The sequence below is a fragment of the Pseudopodoces humilis genome, chromosome 5, assembly GCF_049639895.1.
Source record: "Pseudopodoces humilis isolate 2021_Gansu_Grassland_sample_001 chromosome 5, ASM4963989v1, whole genome shotgun sequence".
NCBI classification, from domain to species: domain Eukaryota; kingdom Metazoa; phylum Chordata; class Aves; order Passeriformes; family Paridae; genus Pseudopodoces; species Pseudopodoces humilis.
This window is the reverse complement of record NC_142204.1, coordinates 38,007,428-38,032,435: the sequence shown is the minus strand read 5'-3', so window position 1 is coordinate 38,032,435 and position 25,008 is coordinate 38,007,428. Positions and strand designations below refer to the sequence as shown.

The 25,008-nt window shown below is 37.6% G+C and overlaps 1 protein-coding gene across 1 annotated transcript in view; it reads left to right on the top strand.

Annotated features, from left to right (window-relative positions):
• Positions 1 to 25,008, top strand: part of TBC1D15 (TBC1 domain family member 15) — a 34,766-nt gene continuing 9,758 nt past the window's right edge. Inside the window, exons 1-11 of the mRNA XM_005519365.3 lie at positions 1 to 133; positions 10,860 to 10,958; positions 11,197 to 11,271; positions 12,007 to 12,145; positions 13,937 to 14,147; positions 18,188 to 18,287; positions 19,342 to 19,539; positions 21,007 to 21,135; positions 22,611 to 22,714; positions 22,985 to 23,079; positions 24,528 to 24,644. Of these exons, the coding sequence (XP_005519422.1) occupies positions 110 to 133; positions 10,860 to 10,958; positions 11,197 to 11,271; positions 12,007 to 12,145; positions 13,937 to 14,147; positions 18,188 to 18,287; positions 19,342 to 19,539; positions 21,007 to 21,135; positions 22,611 to 22,714; positions 22,985 to 23,079; positions 24,528 to 24,644 (1,291 nt within the window). The 5' untranslated portion in view covers positions 1 to 109. The remainder of the gene's footprint in view (positions 134 to 10,859; positions 10,959 to 11,196; positions 11,272 to 12,006; positions 12,146 to 13,936; positions 14,148 to 18,187; positions 18,288 to 19,341; positions 19,540 to 21,006; positions 21,136 to 22,610; positions 22,715 to 22,984; positions 23,080 to 24,527; positions 24,645 to 25,008) is intronic.

Sequence of the window (25,008 nt, the reverse complement as noted above, 5' to 3'; positions counted from 1 at the left end):
GCGGCCCCGCGCAGTGCGCGCGCGCGGCCCGCGGCTGTGACGCCGTTGTTGTGGCGCGGCGGGGAAGCACGTGAGGAGTGCGACGTCACCATAAACACTCGTGGGCAACATGGCGGCGCCGCCGAGCGGCAAGGTAACGGGGGCGGGCGGCGGCGGGGCCGGGGCCGGCCTCTCCCCCCCCGGGGCGCGCCGTGACCGGCTCGCCCCGGTTGACGGGAGTCGCGGGGAGGGAGGGTCGGGCCTGTGAATGCCCGGGCGGGTGCCTTTTCCCCCGCCGTGCGGGTGTCGCCTCACGGGGCCGCCTCTCCGGTCACGGGCCGTCCTGGCCTCGGGCGGGCCGGGCGCTGGCAGCTACCGCGGACTCTCTGCGCCGGAGGCGGTCGCGGCCGGCGGGCGGGACTCGGGCCCTTCCCGCACCTGCCGCCCGGGCAGCGCCCCGCGGCAGCTCGGCTCCGGCCCCGGGCGGCAGGAGGCCGCTCTCTGCGGGGGCGGGCAGCTCCGCGGCCGCGCTGGGCCTCAGCCTGAGGGAGAGGAGCGCGGCTTGTCCCGTCTACGTGGCCGAGTGCCCCCGAGGTGCTCATGGCCGGTAGTGGCCTTTCCCCCGGCCTGCTCGCTGGTAGTGTGCGGAAACCTGCCCCCGGCGTGGGTACAAAGCCTTGTCAGTCCTACAGTTTGGTAATTTAAACATTTTTGTATGCCGCGGATCTTTGCCGAGCGTTCCGGAACGAAACATTATTGCTTGACAGGGACTGAGCTCGCAGGAGGGGGAGGTACAGGCAACACCCACTGCTTCCCTCCGCCCCCGCCAACAGATACGACTTGTGTCCGTATTGGTTTTTTTTTGTAGAAATAGTTTTATGTAATGACTCTGCTTTCTGAAGGCGTTGCTTTGCAGTGCGGTGTTCTCGAGCACGTGGATCCTTTATTTAGGATGTAAAATCTTAGTGTCGTGTCCGATTGTAGTAGCCATGGTGAGGGTGTGATAGTCTGCGGTTTCACTTTTCCACATAGGGCAGAAGATGATTGAGAGAACACACGTAGTTAGCCACGTCTGCGCTTATCCGAGGGTACTGAGGCGTGCTAGCACAAAATTCCGTAGAGGTCTTGCTTTGTGCCACCTTACCGTATCTGTTTCAGCCAGAATTGTTGGCGCAGGCAAATTATGCAGCTCGAGTTTTTGCAATTTTATTTTTATGTTATTTACTGCTGTTAGGTGTTCTCCCAGCTGTTTCTAGCTCTGCACATCCAGTTTTTATGTACACAGAGAAGTTCCTCTTCTGGTTTTATCCATTTTAATATCAATACAGGAGTTTAGTGGATGAAGGGAAATATTTTAATTTTTTTGAGAAATATTTTAATTTTTCAGATTGTTTCTTGTTTTCCACTTAGACCTTTATCAGGGTCTTCTTCAGGATGTCTCTCCTGAAGGCAGCTGTATTGTGATGGTTTATATGAGATGCTAAAACGATTGTGGATTAGTTGTTTGTAAATTTGCTATGTATTCATTGCTCCTTTCAAAGAACCCTGTTTGTAGGAGATTAAATCTCTTAAGACATTGCAAAACTGTTTCAGTTATGCCACATCCACAATACTAATGCAATTTATATTTCAGTAACATTCTTTGCCACGTCTCTTTTAAGACAGAGGAAGAATGACAGTTGTGTTTTCTCAGACTTCATGAAGTAGCTGGGCTGGTTTGATGTTTCACTGCTCTCAGGAGCAGTTCTATCCTTCTCTGTATGTCGCACTATTGCTTTCTTGGATACTGTACTCATTTGATCTGTCACTGATTAGAACTAGCAAGCTGAAATAATACATACAACTGTGCTTACTTTTGTCTCAGTTAGTTTTCTGTTGGGAGAACACTGGACCACAAATTGTTCCTTTGAGTGGAAGCAGAATTTTGGAAGGGCTCACAAACTAATGAAATTTCACTCCAGGTGGAATAAATGCGGTGTAGGTTGGTACAGACCCAGCATTCCCACTTCAGGCCTTTTGCACTTCAGTGTCTTTACAAGCTGCGGATATCTTAAGTTAACTGCAGTGTTCCTTCTGTACAGGGTTGTAATGGGGTGTTTCAGGTGCTTTCTGAAAGAACAGTAGGCATTAGTTTGTGGGGTGCTTTAGTCTCATGTGGTGGATCTTATCGTATGAAAGTAATGTATTTTAATGTGTGTGCTCTTTTCTGCAGAATATTACACGAAGTGGTTCCCATGGAAAACACATGGCACTATATTAAGCAGCTGGGATAACCTGAATTGTTTCAGCTTTCACAAATCTTGTTTTAGCAAACCATATAAATTTGTGGTTTCTGTTACATTTTAACCATTTGCCTTTCTCTTCTCTATTGCAGATTTTTGGGGGGGAGATTTGGTTGTTGTTTGTTTCTTTGTTTTTCTTTTTAATTTTATTTCCCAGACATCATTATTGTCAGTAGGTTCAGCATCCAGGTATTTAATGTAGTCTCTGGTTTCTGCTCCATACATTAACGGGAAATATGAATTATAAATTTGGTTACCTCATGTACTACTTTATTTGGATTTTTGTCCTTTTTTTTTTTTTTCTCTCTGGAACCTCTCACAAGATTCTTATCAGTGTTTTTCTCTATATGGATGATAAACTCGGTTCAGGAAAAGTTAATGCAGTTGAGTTCTGGAGTCGTGACTCATTCTTTATTAATGACCATCTGCCCTAGAGCAGAGTGAGCTTCAGTTTTTTCTCTTTCTTAGAATTGCCAGTTTTTTCTGAAAGTGACTTGGTAATAAGGTATTTTGTTTTCAGAGCTTTTGACTTCATGCAAACAGGTATATTTATGTATTATGCATATATTATACTTTATGAAAACAGGTACATTTTCTGTCTTTTTGTTGCTTAGCAAATGACAGTTTGTTTACTGTATTCAGAGAATGTACTCTGGATTCACCCTTACAACAGAAAACCATGTTAGAAAATGAGCTAAAGAGTTGTATATGGGGAGAAGTACAGACTTCAGTTTCAGTCTGTTGTATATAGGTGATTATTGCAGCTGATCTAAAGACACTAACGATACTTTTTTAGTGTTCTTGGAGTTCAGAGTATCTTCAACACACAGGCTTTTAGATCTTTCTCAAGTTACCAATTGACACGTGGGCTGTCAGATAAGTTATTTTTCAGTTGCTTGTGCTCTTGCTCTTGGAGTTAAAGTTTCAGAGTGTTAACTGACCGAACGTCTGAGCTTTATCTGTAAGCTCAGATGTCTGGCCAGTTCAGCAACTAGAAGTGTTCAAGGAGCACTGTAGCTATTACTAAATAGTAGTGGTATTAGTGCTATATTGTTTGGGGGGTTTGTGTTTGCAGTGGAAGGATTTTTGATTTTTTTTTTTTAATTTTTTTTTGTTTGTTTTGGTTTTGTTTTGTTTTTCTTGTAGCTAGGAACTAGCCAAGAGATTTTAAATATGGTATGTTAAAATTAGCTTTGCATCCTTCAGGTAGTTTATTGGCATAGATACAATGAATTATTTTAGGTGTATATTCTGTGGGATAGGCAGTGTCTTTCTCCACCTTCTACTGCTTAAACTTAAGTGCACAGAGGCTCTTGTACTATGCATTGTTATGCCATTTTTTCGATTTAAAATATTTGTTATAACTTTTTCAGCCTTCATAATTTACTGTGAACACAGTTATAATTCTTTTTGATTTTATGGTATTTCGTGGGTTTTCTTTGTGAACAGACGACTATCTCTCTTGAATTTACTTAAGGTTTTTTATGCTTGAATGTAAAGCAGTTCAGTAATAATTCTGAAATCTCTGTATTTTCTTTCTATTTTCTATTAATTAAGGATTTCTCTTTGCAGAAGTGTTTACAATAGGACCAGTGGGTTACTACTTGAAGCTCTTGCTCTCAGCACCCTGAAAAGATTTGTATTTTCACTGATATCCTGCCACTGTTGCATAAGTAGCAGAAATACTTCATGGTTCAAGAAATCTTCAGAGCACATGAGGCAGAGCTTGAAATCTGTACTGCTGTCAAGTAGGAAACTTTTCTTATGATACGTAGTTCCTGGTGTTGAGAGCTTTCTCATATTTCTCACAACATGAACAATATTTGTGGATTCTGCCCCTCTCCACCCCACCCCTACTTAGAAACTGGATGTTTTTAAGACTAGCAGGGTGTGAAATTTTACCTTCTTGGGAAAAAAGTTGAGCCATAGGCTCAGCAAACAAAAGTCATACAAGGTTCATCAGGGCAAGTGCAAGGTCCATGGTGCAATCTGAAGCACAGGCTGGGTGGAGAGTGGATTGAGATGAGTTCAGGGGAGAAAAACTTGAGGGTGTTTGTGGGTGCAAAGCTCAATATGACTTAAATGTCCACCTGCAGCTCAGAAAGCCAACTGTGTCTTGGGCCACATCAAAAGCAGTGTGGTCAGCAGATCAAGGGAAATTATTTTCCCCCTCTCCTGTGCCCTCATAGGAGTACTGTATCCATCTCTGGAGTCCTCACCATAGTCATAGATCTAACCAAGCAAAGAGGGCTATGAAGATGGTCAGAGAACTGGAGCACTTCTCCTATGGAGGAAGGCTAAGAGAGTTAGGGTTTTTCAGTCTGGAGAAGAGAGGGTTCCAGGGACACCCTAGAGCGCCTTCCAGTACCTAAAGGGGGCTTACAAGAGAGCTTGAGAGCCATTTTTTTCCCAGAGGTATGTAGTGATAGGATGAGAGGCAATAGCTTTCATCTGAGGGGAGCATAGGCTTAGATTGGATATCAGGAAGAAGTTCTTTGCTCTGAGTGTGGTGAGACACTGAAACTGATTGACCAGAAAGGTTATCTACTCCCTATCCCTGGAGGTGTTCAAGACAAGGCTGGATAAGGCTGTGAGTAAACTGGTCTAGTGGGATGTTCCCTGCCCATGGCAGGGGGCTTGCAGCTAGATGATCTTTAAGGTCCCTTTGAGCACAAACCATTCTGTGATTTGTATTTTATTACAATTCAAAGGCCAGATATTGTAGCCTATCTTCTGTGGAGCAGAAGATCATGTTGGTCAAGTAGTATTAGTTGGATGCTTTGTGGAGCACTCAAATGTATTGGCACCTAGGAGTTGGAAACAGACTCTTGATGCAGTAGGTACTTCAGTGTGCCCAGTGACACTTTAGCAGTGAATGTGTGAGTAAGCTTTGGCCAAACATCAGCTATTCCAAAGAGGAAGATGAAAATTCAAGTAGTATAATGTAGACTTTTATACCGAGTTATATTTCTTCTTACTTTATGCATAGTTCTAAACAATGATGCTTTCTTTTGTGCATGTAAGATCACTTAAGCCAACCACTGTCTAAATTTAAATAATTTTATTGGTCTTTAACTGTTTGCTTACAGGGTTGCATCTTTTGTTCTGTTTCCATCAGAATCTGAAAATAAGATGCTGCACAGCAGCTATATCTGTTGTTGATATTTCTGGACAGAGCCTTTTTTCCTTAAGTTTGCAGAGCATTTCAGATGTTTTTTACTCAGTCACTTTCTTATGAACATGCCTGCTTACTGTTTCAGCTGTTGAATTCTTGATGAGGTCTTCTATCTGATTCTCTAACATGAGGCAAAAAATGAAGTAACTGCTATTGAAAAGTTGTTAATTTCGGTATTTACACAGTGCCATAATTACTTACTGTCTCCAGAGCAGTGGCTGAGTCACTGTGTGAGTGATGCTGGATGGCATCTTGGCAGAGCAGTGCTGGCCTCGAGCTGTACTCTCTGGTGGAAAAGGGGAGTGAGTGGAACACATTCTCCAAGAACACAGGATGAGAATATGAAGTGTCTGAAACATGGGACAAACTAGCTGGGAGAGTTACAGTGCTGCTCCTTTCTCTCAAGTGTTCTGTGTTTGGTAAGTTACTGGTATGTGACAGACCTAGGAACAGGAATTAGAAGATACGAACAATCAGTGCAAATGGTGACAGCTAATACTTAGGTGCTCAGCACAGGAGGGTGGAAAATACATGGGTGAGGATGGCAGGACTATGCTGTTCTGTGGTAGCCCCAGATCTTAGCTCTCCTTTTATTTGCTGTCTATACTTCATTGTCTTAGGGTGCAATGTTGTCATCTTTCACTAGCTGGTAGCACAGGGTTGTAAATTGCTATCAAATGGCAAGCATTAAATTACAAGGCTTTGCTTGTATTCTGGCATATATTAGATGTGGTGTAGCATCTGAAAGGCCTTCTGCTCATGTATGTCTTTGTCAATAAAAATGCTACAAGCATTGCCTGTTTACTCCTCACTGTAAGCAGTACAATAGAAATATGGAGATGTGCATTGTCCATGCTGTGCCCTTATGGTATTAAGAATGATACAATTTATTTATCAGAAAATGTTACTGGGGCAATGGTGGGACTTCAGAATCCTATTTTTTTGCTGGACATGGACTGTAAATACTTGAAGAGTTTTCCAGAACCTTAACTAGCATATGCCATGAGATGTAAACTGAGCCTACATCTTGCTGCTTCTGTCTGTTTTTTTATAGTAGGTGGGTAGACAGCTATTGCTTTCTGCAGCTTTCCTGAATTTTCTGCTGTAGTTCCCTGCTTTTACAGACCCTCAGTCAGGATATGAGTTGAAATAGCTTTTGTCTCTGTGTGGTACAGTGCTTTCAATGACTGATCAGAATGAACTGTGAATTTGCCTTTGACCTCTGTAGCACCCATGGAAAAGAGAAACAGGTCAAAGTGGCTCACTAATATTTGGAAACCTGCATCAATTTTTAGCTTTTAGCTGCCTGAAACATCCAGGCAGTGGTTCTAGTTTTCATTTAATAGAACTGGACAAATAAATATGCTGTGAATTGTGCTTGCGGGCTGCCAGCATGGACTTCTCGATGAGCAGGAAAGACTTAACGAGCATAAGCTTCTCGGGTACATCTTATTTCAAACTTGAAAGTTTAGGATGATTAAAAAGTAATACATAAATCATACAGACATTTTCCTACTGTCTCCATAATTTTCTTAGAGAAAAAAGTTGCCAACTGAATGCTTTTACAGTCTTAAGTTGCCTTAAGTAATGCTTATGATTTGAAGCATTCTAGGAACTTAAGGATACCATGGATGGATAAATCTGTTCTGCACAGAACTAGCTTTAAGCTAGTAAAATGATTGAAAAATCTTTCAGTAATTTCAATGTACAGCCACAAGATATAACAAAAATTTATTTGAAATCAAGTAATTATCAAAGTTGTTCAGCTTCTGTCACATTACATCTTCATCTGCTTTGGTTGCGTTGGTGTGTGCTTTTGATAAACACTCTGCTTTTTTCATTTGTGTTTTTGTTGTGGAACCAGCAGAGTCTGGCTTTCATGTAGGTAATAACATCTAAACCTGTGGCATCTGCATCTCTGGGCAGCTGTTTGCAAACAGGTACAGAAGAAAACAGAACAATCACTGTTTAAATCTGTAGTGAGGCCTGTCATTGCTGGACAGCTGTTTTGGCCTCAAGCATCTGAGCAACACAAACGGCTTTTCTTCCCTGAGGTTCTGTTTCTGTGACCAGTGGATAGACTGTGCAGAGCACAGAATTCTGATTAGCTGGATGGCTGGAAGGGCTGTAATACTTGGTTGAGGAATACTTTTGGAATTTTTATTAAAATCCTAGGGACGTGTCAACTTACTTAGTGACCTGTGGTGTGCACTTATTAACATTAACTTGTCTTTTTTCATGATGGGCTTACTGATTTTGTGTAGATTTAGGGGAAGAGTGATGGCTCTAATCACATGAAAAGAAAATTAAAGATTGAGCTTGGCTCTAGCTACTTCTCACCTTTGCAAAAAAGCCCACAATGAATATGTAAAATAATGAATAGTACAAAACCAAGGTGAGCCAGTAGTGTGTTTTCCTGTCTTGTAATGCAAAAGCATAATGGACTAACTGAACAGATAATCTTTAAAACTCTTGAATTCTTTCACCTGGGGGTATTGAGGCCTTCCTAGTTCACTAAAGGCTAAAGGCTATCAAGATTTCGAGGAGGTTGGGTTGCTTTCCTATGCTGAAGGTGTTGACAGGTAATACAGAAGCAGATTTGGGTTGGGTTTGGAGGGATCATAGTTACTTCAACAGCTAATGAAGGGGCACCAGTCTCATTATCTTGGCCTGCCTGTATCTAGTTCCTTTTACTGTCTCCATATGTAGCAGGATCTCACTACATAGATGTTACATGCAGACCTTACACAAGTCCTTGGTATTTACTGATGCTTTAGGTCATCCTCTGATATTTGCTGCCTTTTTTCATGTTCTACAGTAACCTACTGCTTAGGCAAGAGGCAGTGGGTGATGCCATTCCTTAGTTTTGAAATCTGTTTACTTGAATGCTTAAGCGGTCCAGGTGTGCTTACTGACCAGGCATTTCCCTGAGTGTTGGGCTGCAGAGGCACTGAGCAAAAACCACATGGTGTGTGAGATTGAGCTACTAAGTGTAGTGGCAGTTGTTTACTGATGGGGTTTTAGCCAATTCTAACTATTGGTATACTGTTTTTCAATTTGATACTTTCCTTAATAATTTAGCGTTACTTTTCATCTTTTAATTAGCTTGCCAGTGTTGCAGTATCAGAAAACAAAAATCTGTAACAAGCTGTTTTACTGTAAGGTACTGTAAGAATACCTAATAGTGTTTTTGAATTTTCAGCTTGCTAAGAACACTGTGTGAAATATAGCCACCCAGTGTAGCTAATATTCAGGTGCTACTGCTATAGAACTACATTTCCAAGCCCAGTTTGTTCAAATGCATTTATGGAGTTACATTACAAAATACTGCTGAATAGAGTGGCTTAGTATTTTGAAAAGTTCAAGATCTTAACTTCCAAAATGTTTTACAGAGGGATTAACTGTGGAAAAACATCTAGATAACTCTTTTGTATGACCAATGTTATATCTTTCTTCATATTAGTTACAGTTCCAGTTAATAGTTGGAAAGAGTAAGTAAATAGTTCATGCTTGTGATTGGAAAAGAAAAATCTCAGCAGCTTGGCCTTCTGGCCCTTCAAACTTGGAGAAGATTTTCTCTTGAGTAACAGTATGAGGGCAGTAAGGTGCTTTGTGACAAGTCCTCTGTTTTACAGACATCCTCTGAAGTTCTGAGCATGTGCTTTGGTTTTAGTGCACCTGTTTGGTGGAGCTGAAGCTGTTAAAAAGAGCAGTGTAGGATTTTTCAGTTGCATGACAGCTGTGACATTGGGAACACATTTTCTTTTCCCATGAAAGGGAATGTTTGTCCTTCCGAGAGATTAATGGACAGAAAATAATAAAACAGTTATTAGATGGCATACCTTCTAGCCCGATTAGGTACACTTTATAATACTTACCAACATTTTTGGCAGAAGTGCACTTCTACAACTCTTGACACAAATAGATTTTTTTTTTGCAGCAGTTTTCCCAGCAGTTGGTTGATAATTGGTTCATGTTTATGACTAGTTTTCATGATAGATCAGGTCAAAATAGCTAGAAGGTAAAATTTAAATAAATGTCAAGGTTGCCTTGTTTGAACAGAGACTGAATTTGATGACAGATAATTGCTAGAAATAGAGGGAGGATCTTTTTAGATAGAAAAGGGAAAAAAAAACCGGTAATAGAGAACAGGAAAGAAGACTTCCAATATTTGAAAGGCAGTGATGTTAATAATCCTTCAAGAACTGCTAAGTGACCTTTAGAGATTTCTTCCAAGTGATATTTCTGTTTAAACAGAACACTCCTGAAATTTCTTGCTTGTGTAAAAGGTTGAGAAATAGAAGTAAAACTAAAACAGAAAGGATGAGTTAAGTGAATTTTATTGCTCTTTTTCAGCCATGTTTTCTCATCTGGCTAGTTAAGCTTACACACCTAACCTTTTAGTTTACTGCCCTGACTGCAAATGTAATGATTTTAAAAAGCTAACAAATGAGAAAAATAGCTCCTGATATTTTAGAATCAATGAAATACACTGTCTCTGATTAGTTAAAAATTTCTAGGCTTTTTTGCCTTTAAAAATAGTTTTTGAAGGCAACGTTTGCAGCTTGGTGTGAAAATGAAAATGGTTCTGAAACAATTACTGTTACTATTTGATTTATTTCACTTTCACAAAATCTAAGGGACTTTTCACTTTTAGAGCTGTGTAAAATAGGACCCATTTACAGTATTTATAGAGCTTTTAAGAGTATGTGTATGTGGCTTTGAAAAGCCTGCTAAATTTTGACAGCCAAGGGTTCTCTGATTTTCTATTTTTTTAAGAGCATGATCAGAATACTGTGAAGAGTTTTGCAAATGCTTAAATGCAAAAGTTATGTGGGCTGTGTGCACTCCTAAATGCCTTTCTTATCCAACTGTTACATATTCTAACTTTCAGATCAAATCTTTGCTGCTGACTGTGACTGTAGGAACAGGCATTTAATTTCAGGGTGCAGTTATTTATTTCTCTGGAGTTCATCTTTCTACACTGTTTGGTCCATTTTAAATTTAAATTAGTTTTATAATTTCAATGTGCTTAATGGCAGGTGTCAGAAAGGCAGACTATGTAAGAAAGCCTTTTAATATTTTAAAAGCTGTATAGGACTTCCATTGAACCTGTGCCTGCTGATTTAAAAACTACTAGCTATTGAATGCATTTTAGTGTGGTGTTCTGATTACGTAGTAGTAGTAGTCAGTATGTTGCTTAGAGGGTAAATTTGACAAGTTCTGTTTTCTATTGTTTCTTGATTTAGGTAAGTGAAAGACTCAGATCTTGGACTCTTTGTAACAAAATTCCTAGCAAGACAGAGATGTTCATTTAAACTTCTGTAGGCGAGTCAAAATGATAATGAGTACCATAGGGATGAAACAATTTTAATGATTTTAAAACCTTGGTTTTTTAAATTTCATTTCCCATTTTGTTATAGGTTGTATATGAGCAAGAAGGAGTTTTCATTCACTCCTCCTGTGGCAAAAATGATGACCAAGACAGCTTAATAGCAGGAACACTGCGTGTCATAGAAAAGGTATGTGCATAATACAGTTACAGAAATTTTGTGTATTTGTTGGTAAAGCACATAACAAGTTTGGCAAGCCTTAAATGCCTTTTTAAAGTGTAGGATTTTGTAAATGAACAAACATCACATTGTGTTTGACATAGTCATCATTTATACATATATGTAAGTTTTAACAAAATCACACCATGACTATATGGCAATAGGTACTTTGCTGTGTAGTGTTGAATTTTTTGTGATCTTATTGTAGGAAAATGAAGTGGTAGTAGACTGGAGACCATTGGATGAGACTTTGGATACTTCTAATATTCTCTGTGCTGGAAAGGTTTGTTTGTTAGTTATGAGTGTTCTTCATTATGTTTCTCTAGAGATTTTATTTTGTGTTAACTAATGCGTAGGTGATCCCATAACTGGAAGCAAAACTCATTTATTATTGGTATTAATAGTATTAATGGGAATTAATGGGAATCTTATTTGCAGACTGCAGCCCAGTTCAAATTATTAGAATACATGTGTAGGTTGACTGTATTTAGTTTGTACTTGGTTCACAAATAAAATAGTAGGGGACTAACTATAAATAGTAAAGACCAAATGAGTACAAGGATATCACAGTCACTAGTCCTTCTGCATCTAGTGTTTTCTAGTTTGGTGATTCACTCTTCATAGTTAGACAGGAAAGTGAGAGGTGCTGTTCTAATGCAAAATAAAAATAGGAGTCTCTGGGGGTTCCAAGATGCAGTGATATTTAACCAGTATTAAGAGGATGTGACTAAATAAAAAAAAATCAAGTTTTACACTTAAATGAATAGTTTTTTATGTTCGTAGAGTCTGCAAGAGAGGCAACAATATTTTAGGATTTTGGAATTTACTAAGTAAAATCACATAGTCTTAGCCTTAAGTCCAAATTTCCTGTGTTGATCTGTATCATGTTTGTGAGAATTTCAGTACATTTTCTTTTAATCTACGAAATAAAGATGCTGATTCTTCATGTTGAATCTGAGAAACCAGGTCAACTTTCATGCCTTGTGTTTTTTGATATTGCTTTTGTTGTTTCTCTCAGGATTCTAGTTCTGTTGTGGAGTGGACTCAAACTCCAAAAGAAAAATGTTCCCGAGGAGCAGACCGTCCAAGTAGTTATGAAGCAGAATGGGACATGGTCACCACAGTCTCTTTTAAAAAGAAACCTCATTCAAATGGAGGTACTTAATTAAAAAAAAAAAAAAAAGTGGAGGGCTTTTTTGTGTGTAGGGTGTTTTGGTTTTCTTCCATGATGGTAACTTGTAATTGAAGAATTGCCTTTTAGGTACAGTGAAATGGAATTTATTAGGACTTGAAAAGCTGGGATTCATATGTGGTAGCAGGTGAATTTCTGAATGTGGAAAACAATTCATAAATGGAATGGCTGTCATCTGCCTCTATTTTTTTCTTTAAATTGATAGAGAATTGTATTGAAAATGAGCATTAAATCTAACTTCTTGCCTCATCATTAGATGTAGTAGCAGTTTTAGCTGCACTGGGCTTGCATTCTTCAAAACAAATGGAATTCAAACTTGGTTTCATGTTAGAAATGAAAATGGAAAAATAAGTGGTTTACTACTCAAATGCGTTTCCATACTGCAGAAGCAGGGGGAGGTGGAATGTACATTTATGGCATACATGGGTCTTTTATATGGTCGTTTTACTTGGGCAAAATAATTCTATAGCTACACCATTTTTGTATATGTTAGAGATGTTGAAAAATGAGTTATGGCAAAAGAACAGTGATTCTCAAGTAATCTTTTTTTCTTACATTCTCACATAGTGTTTTTTTCTTCAATAATACTTGTTTTCCATGTAATATTTCACAGTCTGTTACTGGGGACTATTGTGCTTGTTTTACCATCTTTATAATGGTTTTAAATGTCGTGTCTGTCATGTACATACAGGGTTTGGATGTCAGATTATGAACGTTTTTGAGTAAAGCACAGTCCTTGGCTTTTACATGGACACACACGCACACACACAGCATCTCTGTTGGGTGAATATGGTTTATCATATCACTAGTTTGTACTGAATTTTTATCTCCAGTCAGTGAGCATGTCTTCATCCGTAGTACACGTCACTGAGCACTACAGACTTGGATTTTGCTCTTTGCCACCTCATGCTTATTTCCAATTGCTGTATTTTGATGGGAGCAGGCCAGGGGATGTCTCAAATTCTTTTAGACATGCTGGTAATTTTTACTTTACCTGTCCTCTGGTAAAGTACACTTTCATCCCTTCTCCTTGAATATATACAGTCTTGCACAGCATGTATACAATGCATACTACAGGAGGAAGGGGTAAGGGAGAGATTTCCAATTCCTTTGCCATTATTTTGGTAGCAGCCTTACACAGCACATGGCTAATAACTGTGGGCAATATATAGGTTACAGGATTGTAGTGCATATCATGTTTGTTTTGAGTAAGTAGCACTATCTGGTGGAGATGCAGGTTGGATTTAGCTTGCTGCTGGAATTGGGTACAGCAGATGGACATTTAACTGCTAGATCACATCTGCTGTGGGATCACAGAGTATCTTGAGTTGCAGGTGACCCACTGGAATCATAGAAGTCCTGGCCCTGCACAGGACAACTGTAGGAATCACGCTGTGTACCTTGAGAGTGTTGTCCAAATGCTTCTTGAACTCTTGTTAAACTTAATGCCATGACCCCTTCCCTGGGAGCCTGTTCCCGTGCCCAGGATCCACTGAGTGAAAAACCTTTTCCTCTAAACCGTAGGTAACAGTTTTAGGGGAGTAGCCTGATGGACTTGTTGGTTGTTCTACAAGTCTGTAGAAGACAAGGAGGCTCAAAGAGAAATCCAGAAATAGCACTTAGAGTGTGTGTTTTATTATTAGAACCAATGCTGGTGTTTATGTTTTGTTTTTTAGGAGCAGTGACAGATATAATGTATTTATAATTGCTAGCACTGAAAGTCAAACTGAAATAATGTGCTAATTTTGTTTTTAAGATGCTGCAACTCATGCAAACGGAGAAAGCAAGTGGTCGTTCCTGTTCAGTTTGACAGATCTGAAATCAATCAAACAAAACAAAGAAGGCATGGGATGGTCTTATTTGGTATTCTGTCTGAAGGATGATGTGAAGCTTCCAGCTCTTCACTTTCATCATGGAGATAGCAAACCATTGATTAAATGTATTGAAAAGCATGTTGCACTGAATGAGTAAGTATCAGACAGCTCTTAGTTCTGTAAAATACAGATGATTGGTTTACTTAAATCATGTAATGAATTTCAGATTAATACTTCCTGATTGTTATTCCCTTCCTTTTTTTATTAGTAGAAATAGTTTTTAAGGTGACTGAAACTGTGGTTTCACATAGGCATTTGGAATGTAAACTGAAGTTTAAAACTTGGATTGATTTACGAAGTATTTTAGAATCCTAAGTGTTATTAGCTCCAGATGCCTCAGTTGCTCCCTCTAGTGGGTGCAGAAGCTTCTTATGAACATGCTGTGTAAAAGTTTACTCCTTCATGAGCTACTTCTATAAAATGGGATAATTTGTTACAATTTGAGATTGTCTCCTTTGGGCAAAATTTGCATGAGTACTTACGTGAGTGTGCAAGGTAATTTATAGTACTGTCAACTAAATAAATCGGTATATAAATATTTTCCCCCATAGTTCTGTTCCTCTGTAATTTCTTGCCTGGTCAGTGTTTCACTCTTGATCTTTACTGCACAAATCAACTTTCTGAGTGTAAATATATTTAAGACCCTATCATTCTGTTAAATACTTTGGAGTTGCGTAATTTTATTGTGTTACCTCCAAGAGTTTTACTAGTATAGAAACCTTTTTGATCAGCATGGCATAAGTACAAAATAAAGTAAAATTTTCATCTCTCACCATGTAGGCATAAGTATAATTTAAGAAGCCAACAGGTAAACAAGGTTAGATAGAATATGAAGAAATAAATGTGATGTGACATGTATACCTGCAACAACTGTAATATCAGTGTAATATGTTTTCAGAAGTGTTTTGCTATTGTCACTTGCAACACAGTAGTCTGATGACAGATTTTAAGGTGGATAGGGAAATGGCTGTAGGAATCATTACAGAGGGCTCTTCTTACATTGGTAGCATCACTGAGGTCAGACATGCCTTCCACAAGTAGGGCAGGCTGATGCTGAGAAATACTGAGGAAAATTTTGCTGGAGAAAAGTCAGTAGGACGTGAGTGGTGTATATTTATTGAACTGATTTGTGAAAGGCTTTGGCAGTTTCACAGCATGGTGTTGGGGCTTGGGATAATCAGAAGTTTTCAATTTCTTGGGGAAGGTAGCATGGTCAGTGTGTCCAGTTTGTGGAATGATACTGGCTGTAGCATTGTATGTGAGCTTTGTAAGGGAAAAAGTTAGGAAGACCAAAGGAGAGGCTAACAGGGGGGACAAGATGAACTTGTAAATAGGAATATTCTCTGTACAATTGTAGATTAGAAAATCCTGAATGACAACTTTATCTTAAATCCTGAGAGTTTTTTTCTCTAGGTTCCCTTCCTTAAGCACCTTTTAATTTTGTTTCATAATTTCCCAGGCTCTTCAGGCATAGGGAAACATTGTTGTCCTGCCATCTCCCTCCTTCCTTCCCTCCCTCCCTCCCGCCCTTCTTTTTTCCCCAAGGAAACTGTTCCTTTTTGAGCATACTGCTGTGTTTGCTTACTTGTGGATACCATCTGACGAGCTGCTGGTAAGCTGAGGCAGGTTTTGGGAGCAACTGATAGCAAACACACTGGAAAAAGATCTGTGTTCTGTGGTGAGTCACAGTTATATCTTGAGTTATATAACTCATATAACTGAGTTATATGGTGAAAGCCTTATATCAGATCTGTGTAATCTGTTGTCTGTGGACTGCAGCAACATATTTGAAATTTTCTAACTGATTTCTAGGATAATACAGCAAAACTTGAGGTTGTGTTGCGTGCTGCTTGGTATGGCCACTTTGAACAGTTGTAAGCATTAATGAATGCAAAAGCAGATACTTCAGGAACTTTAAAGCAAAAAAAGCAGTGACAGCTATGGAAATTCAATCTGGATGACCTTAAGCATTGACCTGAGCAGGAACTTCCAGTTTTAGTTTTCTTATTCAGTGAAAGTCTCTTCTGTCACCAAATTCTCTTCTGTTGTCTAGTCATGAATTATGACAATTATTTTTTTCTAAGGAAAGAGAAAAGAACAAATAGGCCATCCAAGTTATGGAAATCACAGTCAATCTGTATGTTTCTGTTGTTTCCTAATGGTTGTTCATTCTTTAGTACATAATGTATCTCAGCTCACAACCTCATTTTGGAAAAGATGTTTACTCAGCAGTTTGGATGCCACAAGCAAATATTTGTCAGTATAATTACTCATTGTCCCAACTTGTGTTTTATAAAACATGGGATATTGATATTAAGGCAGAAATTTTAGCTTATCTATATATTATCTTTATGTTATAGATATTTTCTTATGTTCCTCTTACCTCAATAGATTTTGTTCTTTTCTAACACCATTCGTTATACAGTATCATGTCATTGCTGAAATCAGCATGAAGCAGCCAAAGTCATACAGAATAGCTGTAATTTGTTGCCCTAAGGATTATGTGCCTTTTAGTTTGATTGCACCAGTCTAACATTGAGAAAATACCATGTGGACAGATGACACTTTGTAAGTCGCAGGACTATGAGGAAGTTTAAGAAAGTGTATAGCTCACAAATTTTTGAACATTATCTAAGTAGGTGTTGATGGCTGCCTGACTGTGCCGGAAGTGTGTGTAATTAAAAGGGAGATATGGTACAAAGTTTTAATTCTTTTAGTTAAGGAAAACATACTGCATGACTCAGACTTTGCCCCTCTGCTGCTCTTTAGAAAAAGCCATTTGAGCTTCATTAACTGTTGCTGCCTCAGAACTATGACTGTGACGTCTGGCTGTCTCAAAAGAAGATCTGTTGTTGCATTTCATATCCGTCAGTGTTTACAGTGTCCTGTCCTGTTGGAATGGGAAAGAGATAAGGCTTATTAAAGTTCTTATCTTTGACTTTAATAACATGGTAGATGATGCAGGTGCTAATAAAAAGAAAAGTAATTTTTCTTTTGAAGACTAGAAATAGTGGATTTAAACTTTGTGGGAGAGCAATAGAGAGGTATTTTATAAATATAAGTCTGTGCAATGGACTAGGGTCGGATAGCAAAGTGCTTGGCTTTCTCCTGCCTGGATACAAACTCTGAGGCTTGAATGTTAGCCTACTTTCTGAGCTGTTCTCTCTTCTGTCACCTACTGAGCAGTAAATTGGTGATTCAGCAGCTGCTTAAGGAAGTAATGGAGTGCCTGTGCTGAAGAGGTGGACAAAGTGGGATGTTGCAGGGGGAGTAGGTATAAAAGCAAAAGAACAGATTCATTACTATGGGCAGCATGATTTCACTGCCTTTGTTGTCACTACTCTCATACACCTTTGGAGCCCTGTTGAGTAGGAAATGTATTGAGCAGGAGTGTACAAATGCAGTGAGTTAGGCCAAATCACATTTGTGTTTTTTATGCTTTTGGAGTCTACAGAATATACTTGCAGGCCTGTACTGGGATGGTTCTGTTTCACAGTACAGTGGTTCTGTTGTCTTTTAAGCTCCTATCAGTATGAATCTTAGAATTATTCTGAGAGGATCTGTTGGAAATTTGTCGATGTGCTTTCATACATTGAAAATCAGTTTGTATTCCATAATGTAATGTTTTACAGGGTTCCATAATGCAAGATTTACTAATTGGCAGAAGGAATTCCTTAATTGTATGGGTGACATAGGTTCTTTTCACTTCCTCTATTATGTTAAGAGAGTTTCAGCATATATTGTGTTGAGGCTGTCATACTACATTTCCTCTATCACATTTTTTGTCCATTGTCAACACCAGAAAACTGTACTTGAAGGTAATTTTTGTCACCTACATGTAAATGGAGTTATCTTCCAGACTAATTTCTGAAAAAAATTTCTAAAGCTTAATTTTTTAGGGAATGGAACAGTACAATTCAGAATTAATATGGAATTAATAATCTTTTGAAAAATGAAGGTCCTGATTTATGTAGCATTAGTTGGTTAATTTATGCCAAAAGGATGATCTTGCATCAAATCTTTTATTTTTTTGCACAAAACCTGAAAGGTGACTTCAAAAAACCAGTAAATGTTCTGAAAACTTTACAGAAAAAACAGTCATGCCCAGACGCCCTTTTTTAATTTTATTGCAGATCTCCACATGATGAACGGGTTCTTCTTGTGAAGACTCAGAAGTCTCTGTCTCAGTCTTTTGAAAATCTCTTTGATGAACCATCATATGGCTTATTACAAGTATGTATTATCTTCAGATTTTTTATTTTGAAGAAATGTATTAACAGTTGCACCCTACCATGTCACAGGAATATTTGCTGAGTAATGATTTTACCATTGTAGAAGCAATAATGCCATTTATGACATTGTTGTTAATTATTGCCAAGTAAAATGCCATCGTAGAAGTATTGACTTAAACCACATGCTTACTGTAAAAAGTGCACTTAATTTTAAGTTATTTTCTATGGTGTAATAACTCCTTAACTTCCCTGTGGTATTACTTCAAACCTATTCATGTTTTCTGTGATTTATACATTTGGGTACAGAAAGTCTTAAAGAGGAAAGGAAAAATTTTAGGAGTTACCAAAACATATTAATTATAATTTCCTAAGTTTTCCTTGACTAGGTATTCTTTTCATTGTTATTTTCTGAGACTTTTGAAGGGATAATGGAAATACAGCAGCAAAGAGGACAGTATTGGATAAAAATATGGGTTTTTTTAATACTACAACTGCTTGTCATTTGGTGGGGCTTATGGACTTGTGAAAGTCAGTAGCAAAATGTGAGTGACTTGAATGAGGCCAGAGGGCTGATCCACTGATGTGTTTAATTAAATAAAATATTCATGAATTAATTACATTAGTTTCTGTATTTAGTTGTCAAATCAAGATTTGTGTGGAATTCGTATGAGAGTACATGATGGTTCAGACTATTTTCTCTGTGAGGGCAGGGAAGCTGGGTGTCAGATATCTGTTTCATGCCAGGACCCACTGGATAGCAAACAGTGGATCTGATCCACTTCTGTGCATAGGTCAGGCTTACTGAGAACATTGCTACCCAATCTTTCAAATCAGTTAGCAGTATTATCTTCATACTTAAGATACATTTTTTAATCATGTGGTGATTGTTCTGTATTACTACCAATACATGAAACTTAAATAATTTTGAGATCTATGGTACTTTTCCTGATGCATTGCTTTGAGTACAAGAATTACAAATAGTTATATATAGAGATGTTAAAAATATATTGTAAACACAAATGTTTGTGTTTTGCATGTTTTCCTTGTTATAACAGAAATGGAAGAAAGATCCATACGTAGTAACAATGGGAAAATTTTCCAAAGTCACCAACTATATTGTTGGTAGTTTACGTTCAAGTGATCCATCAAATCAGAGGCGACCACCGTCAGAAATGGCAGACTTTCTCAATGATACCATTCCAGGGCTGAAGATAAATCAGCAGGAAGAACCAGGATTTGAAGTCATTACACGAGTGAGTCTTTAAATTAATGATACAGATGCATTGATTGTTTTTATGCACTCCTTTAAAAGAATGAATGCATGATGAGTTATACTGTTTATAAAATTTTTGTGGCATATTACTATTTATTCTCAAGAGTTAAGATCATAATCAGTTACTTTTGAATATGTCACTTTTATGCATGCAAATGTGAGTTTCTTTTGAAAGGAAGTTTGAAGTTAATGAAATGGTGACTGTAGTTATGTTAGAGGCACTACCTTAAAAGGTGAACGATTTTATGTTCAATGTTTCCTCTGAGGTCAATTAGAGCTACATTAAGTAAAATTGGAGAATGCAGGCTAAAAACCAACTTTCTTGGCAAATCACTGCTAACATTTCAATTTCTTTTGAGATTAAAAATACTTAATTGGATAATTAATGTCTAGGGTGTATAAATTACAGATTTACGTATGATTTGAACCAAAGCTAGAATGAATTTATAATTGGTTCATGAATCACTGTGGGCACCTGTTGGAGTCTCTATAGATATGTGGAAAAGGTTTATTTTTAAATGCTTGTGATTATTATTTAAACAGCTTACATATTTTTAAAATACTGAACTGTTTTATGTGGGGCATTTTTTGAGTTCAGGCTAGTGTTAATATCTTAGCAGTAGCTGTATGAACTATGTAATTCTAAGAAGTTGCTTCCTAGCACTTAATTAATTTATCAGTGAGAAAAAATATAACAAATGCTATATATGGAAAATAACACTGACCTATATGTCTTAATCTGACAAATGCCTTGGACTTCTAAAGAGTTAAAACACAAATTGGTTTGGGGGTTGCTATCATAAAAATATTTTTAGGAAGTAAGAATTTACTTTCTGCTGAATTCTCCTGTACTTAGACATGCAATTTAGGAACTGAGAGACTAAGCACAAACTGAAACTTTTGATGGGTGTTATAAATTCTGAAAGTACATTCATCCTTGGGTTTTTTAAGAGGCTATGTACAAAACCCAATCTTTCCTGTTACATTGTGCAGTCTGTGTAGGGATAGCATCTCCAAACCCAAGCTGATTTTCAGTTCTCTTGTAAGATGCATGCATGTGTATCAGGAATGTGTTTTTCAAGTGAAGCTCCTGATTGTCCTTGTTTTCTGTGTTGCATTAGTTTATGGGAAGCTAGCTCAGAGGCATTTGTGGAGTTAGAAGGTTATTTAAAACACATGTACATTCTCCAAAATCTGAAATATTAACGTATTTCAGGTCCTCAGCACAAGAGTCTTACTCTAAAGATCTGCTTGTGTTTGCCCACACTACTTGCTCATGTAGGTGCAACCTTAGATCCTTAGATTTGCTGATTGAGGTATGTGCATGTGGAAGTGTAATTGCACTGAATATAAGAAATTGGCAAGCTTAGTATCATTTGTGCAGTTGTTGGCAGCTACTGAGGTGCTTTATTGGGATTCACATATAATGCCTTTGTGTGTGTTTCAGATCGACCTAGGGAAACAGCCTGAAGTCAGCAGAAGAGAGCCTGTGTCAGCTGAAGAATGGGCTAAGAATATGGACTCTGAAGGAAGAATTTCAGATGTTGACTACATAAAGCGACTGATATTCAAAGGGGTGACTAGTTTTTCTAAATTCAGCAAGACCTATGGCTTGATTCTGGCTTTTACTTTCCTTCCCAAACTGTGGCTGTACTTCTTTCATTACACTTCTAATGTTTCATGCAGAACTTTGAGCATAACCCAGACAGTCATTATTGAGAGACTTCATAAAGCATGGTTTCATGCCAGTCAAATACCTCCGCAGTCTTGCAGCTGTGCGAAGTGCTCTGCAAGGAGAGAGATCTTCTTGTGGCTGGCTAAAGGAAATGACTTGAAAAGACAGAAGCTTAAGTGATATAACAAAGGAAAGTGGCTTTCAGAAAAAGACCAGTGTTTCAATGTTAGGGTAGATATTTGGTTTATTCTTTTCTTTTACCCTTCTCCAGCAAAAGCTTCTGGTTTTGCCCAGCAGTTTGCTAGAATTAGACCCTCATCAGAGCAGTGCTAAACACTTCAACTGGTATTTTTAGTTGAACTAAGAGGTTTTGTGATATCCATCATTGAGACTAAATTCACAACATATTTTGAAAACTAATTGTGTCCCATAGCTTTTCTACCTAATGTTACTTCAGTATTTCTATATTTTTGTGGGAATCCAGCTGCCTTAATGCATTCATTGTGTGCCTGCTGATGTATATTTGCAAGCAGAAGTAGAGAATGAAAACACTGTTCTTTAATATTTGTGTGCCCCATGTGCCCAATTAAGGATCTTTCCACAATTATGAGAATTACTACAAAACCTTGGTTCCTGTAGCCCACTTTCCTGTCATCTCTGCCCACTGGCAGGAGAGTGAGTGCTCTCTTTTATTTATGACTCAAGATCCCCAAAGTGGGGATAGCAAAAGTTCCTTATTCATATGACTGTACTGCAGGAGTTGCAAGAAGCTCTCTTGATGAGAGGATATGATTCAGCTCCATACATTTTTGTTATCTAAAAATGTTGAGCATTACTTAGATTTCTGACAAGCAGGCTTCTTGAGTGGACACTAGTATTTTTTACTGAAAGGTTCATTAAAGGTGGGCCATGTCTTGTGAGATTAAAATGTTTGCTTTTAAAAAAAAAATAACTGGAAGACTAGTTGTTAAGATCACTTTGTGACAAGACCAGAAGTTTGGCAATTGTAACCAGAAGCAGCATTATATTTATATACATACATTTTTAAGGGTACTTTTCTTTGCTTCTTAAAGTCTGCTATGCCTGTAAGGTTTTTATTTTTAGCAGTGAAGCAAAAATATAAAAAGAAAATTATTTTCTAAAGTTTCTTTTTTTTACTGAAGTGTGAATCCAGTGCTTCTACGGTTTTCTGTAATCATACTCTGTTCCTTCTGTTTCATCCGAGTATGATACCTAGTTAACATATGAGACTTGGCTACAATGTAAAAAGAAATTGACTTGAAGTTGCTACTTTGAGAAGTATTGTATCAATCTAGGAATGTTTCCTCCGATTATGGAAATATTTTTGTTGACACTTCATATCCATTTTTCCCTAGGGTCTCTGCCATACTTTAAGAAAAGAGGCCTGGAAATTTCTTTTGGGGTATTTTCCTTGGAATAGCACTAAAGAAGAGAGAGCAAGTCTGCAAAAAAGGAAAACGTGAGTACAGTATCTTTTTTCTTACAAAAGAAATTTAAAAACTGCATCTTTTGTTAAGACAGTGATGTAGAAAGTCTTTTGAAACACACTTGCTAAAATTGTTGAATACAAGAATATGTGACATTTTCTTAAAAATTTTATACTAAAGACATTACACAAAGAGGGTATTGTTACTCTTTCTCAAAGAATAGATGGGATGAATGAATGCTTAAATTAAAAAAAAATAAAAGAATGTGAATGTTTGGTTTAAAAATTATCTTTCTTCTTCAGGGATGAATATTTCAGGATGAAACTGCAGTGGAAATCTGTCAGTGAGGAACAGGAAAAGCGAAATTCAAGATTAAGAGATTACCGCAGCCTTATAGGTAAATTCACATTTAGAGACATACCTAACTGCACACACACTTTTAAAAGTTTAGATGAAATTGAAAAAAGTACCCTTCTGAAGAGCCTACATGAAAAGGCACTAAAAATGAAATGTTGCTCTTTTCAGAGGTGTCTAAACTTGGTTTTATACTTAATATTAAAACTTTCTCAACTAGAGTAACTCAGAACTTTACATATAAGTGTTACAAACTGGCTGGATTTTTAAACTACCTTTATTTAATAACAAAAAACTCTTCATTTTGTGTTATGTCATAATGTGTTTTTACTGGAAATGTTGTTAAAATAATTATATACAATAAGAATGCAAAAATGTGTCTGTTCACATTTTATAATTTCTTAAAGGAATTTGTGTATGTGCATTCTGACTTCAGGGGTTTTACTCCTACTTCTAAAAGTTTCATCAAATATGTTGAGTATTAGCAGTTTGTATCCTCAATTCTCTTTGGTAGTGAGATTTGGGCACCAATGTTTAGGATTTCTAAATATTTTTTCAGGAGACAGGCCCAGATTTCTTTGTTATTCTGAGAGAAAGACTAAACTTATTTCAGGCAGTTGTTCAAAACGTAAGCTAAAAGGGTCAAAGTAGTCTAGTCTTGGTAGATTAATAAACTGCATTTTTAGAGAATGATAACAGAAAAAAAATATTCCAAGTTTAAAAAAGTCCAGGTATTTGTTACTGTTGAGACAAATATTTTAGTTTTTAAGCGTTTGAAATATATGTGGCAATATTAGGGTTATGTAGTAAAATATATCCAGAACTACAAAACACTCCTTTTATCACACTGCATTCAAAATTTTGCAAAACTTCAAAATACATTGGTTTTGAATTTCACCTTATTAAAGAGTATGCTGTGTGCTTGATATGTTTCAGGCATCAAAACTGCCTGATGAAAGAAGCAGTTTCATCTGCTATGAGTTACAGGAGCTTGTTACACTGTCTTTATAAAATGCTGTTAGGAACTTCACAGTGTCTTTGAGCTGATCAGGTGGGAACTTTCCAACCATGGCTTATGCTGCGTTGCGTCAGTATTCATAAATGGCATTGTAGTTAACTTGCATAAAATTGTTTTTAATCCTCTTAAGTGTAAAACATTTTTGCTGAATTACAATCAGGATTTTTTCCATAAAATGCATTATCAAAGAAAAGGCAGAAAGCTTTAAAACATGTTTATAAGCAAGTCCTTTCATTGCAGATAGGAAGGATTTCCTTTATTTTAAAATATTCTTTCTTTTGAAATGACATTTAGTTATGCAGTTGTCTCAAACACTTCAAAGTTTTGCAACAGTGTTTGAGTCCTCAGACACTGTTGCAAAACTTTGAAGTGTTTGAGAAAGAAATCATCAGCTTAGACATTCTGAATTAATTTGATACTGGCTTTTTAGGACTGGTTTTGAAAGAGTTTTTATATCTGGACTGTTTTCTTAGAAAAAGACGTTAACAGGACAGACCGAACAAATAAGTTCTATGAAGGCGAAGATAATCCAGGACTGATTTTACTTCATGATATTTTGATGACCTATTGCATGTATGATTTTGACTTAGGTAAGTTTTGTCCCTCAGAATGTAAAAGCTTCCTTGGTTTCTGATACGCAGTTTTGCTAAATCCTATTAATATAATTGAGCTTGTATTGATTACAATGCTTTTTGTAAATGTTTTACAAAAGACTTAATATTTTGTAGTATTTAATAATGTAAATAAATTTCTTCAGTTTTTCTTTCTCTCTTCGATTTGATGCCTGTCTTAGGCATCTGAACTCATCAGTTTTGGTGGGATTGGGAATTAAGTGGAAGTTTGTCTTCACCACAGACCTACTGTTGTGGGGTTCTTTTGTTCTTTTTCTGGGGGGGTTGTTTTTTCTGGGGTTTTTGTTTTGGGGGTTTTTGTGTGGTTAAGTTTTTGTGGTTT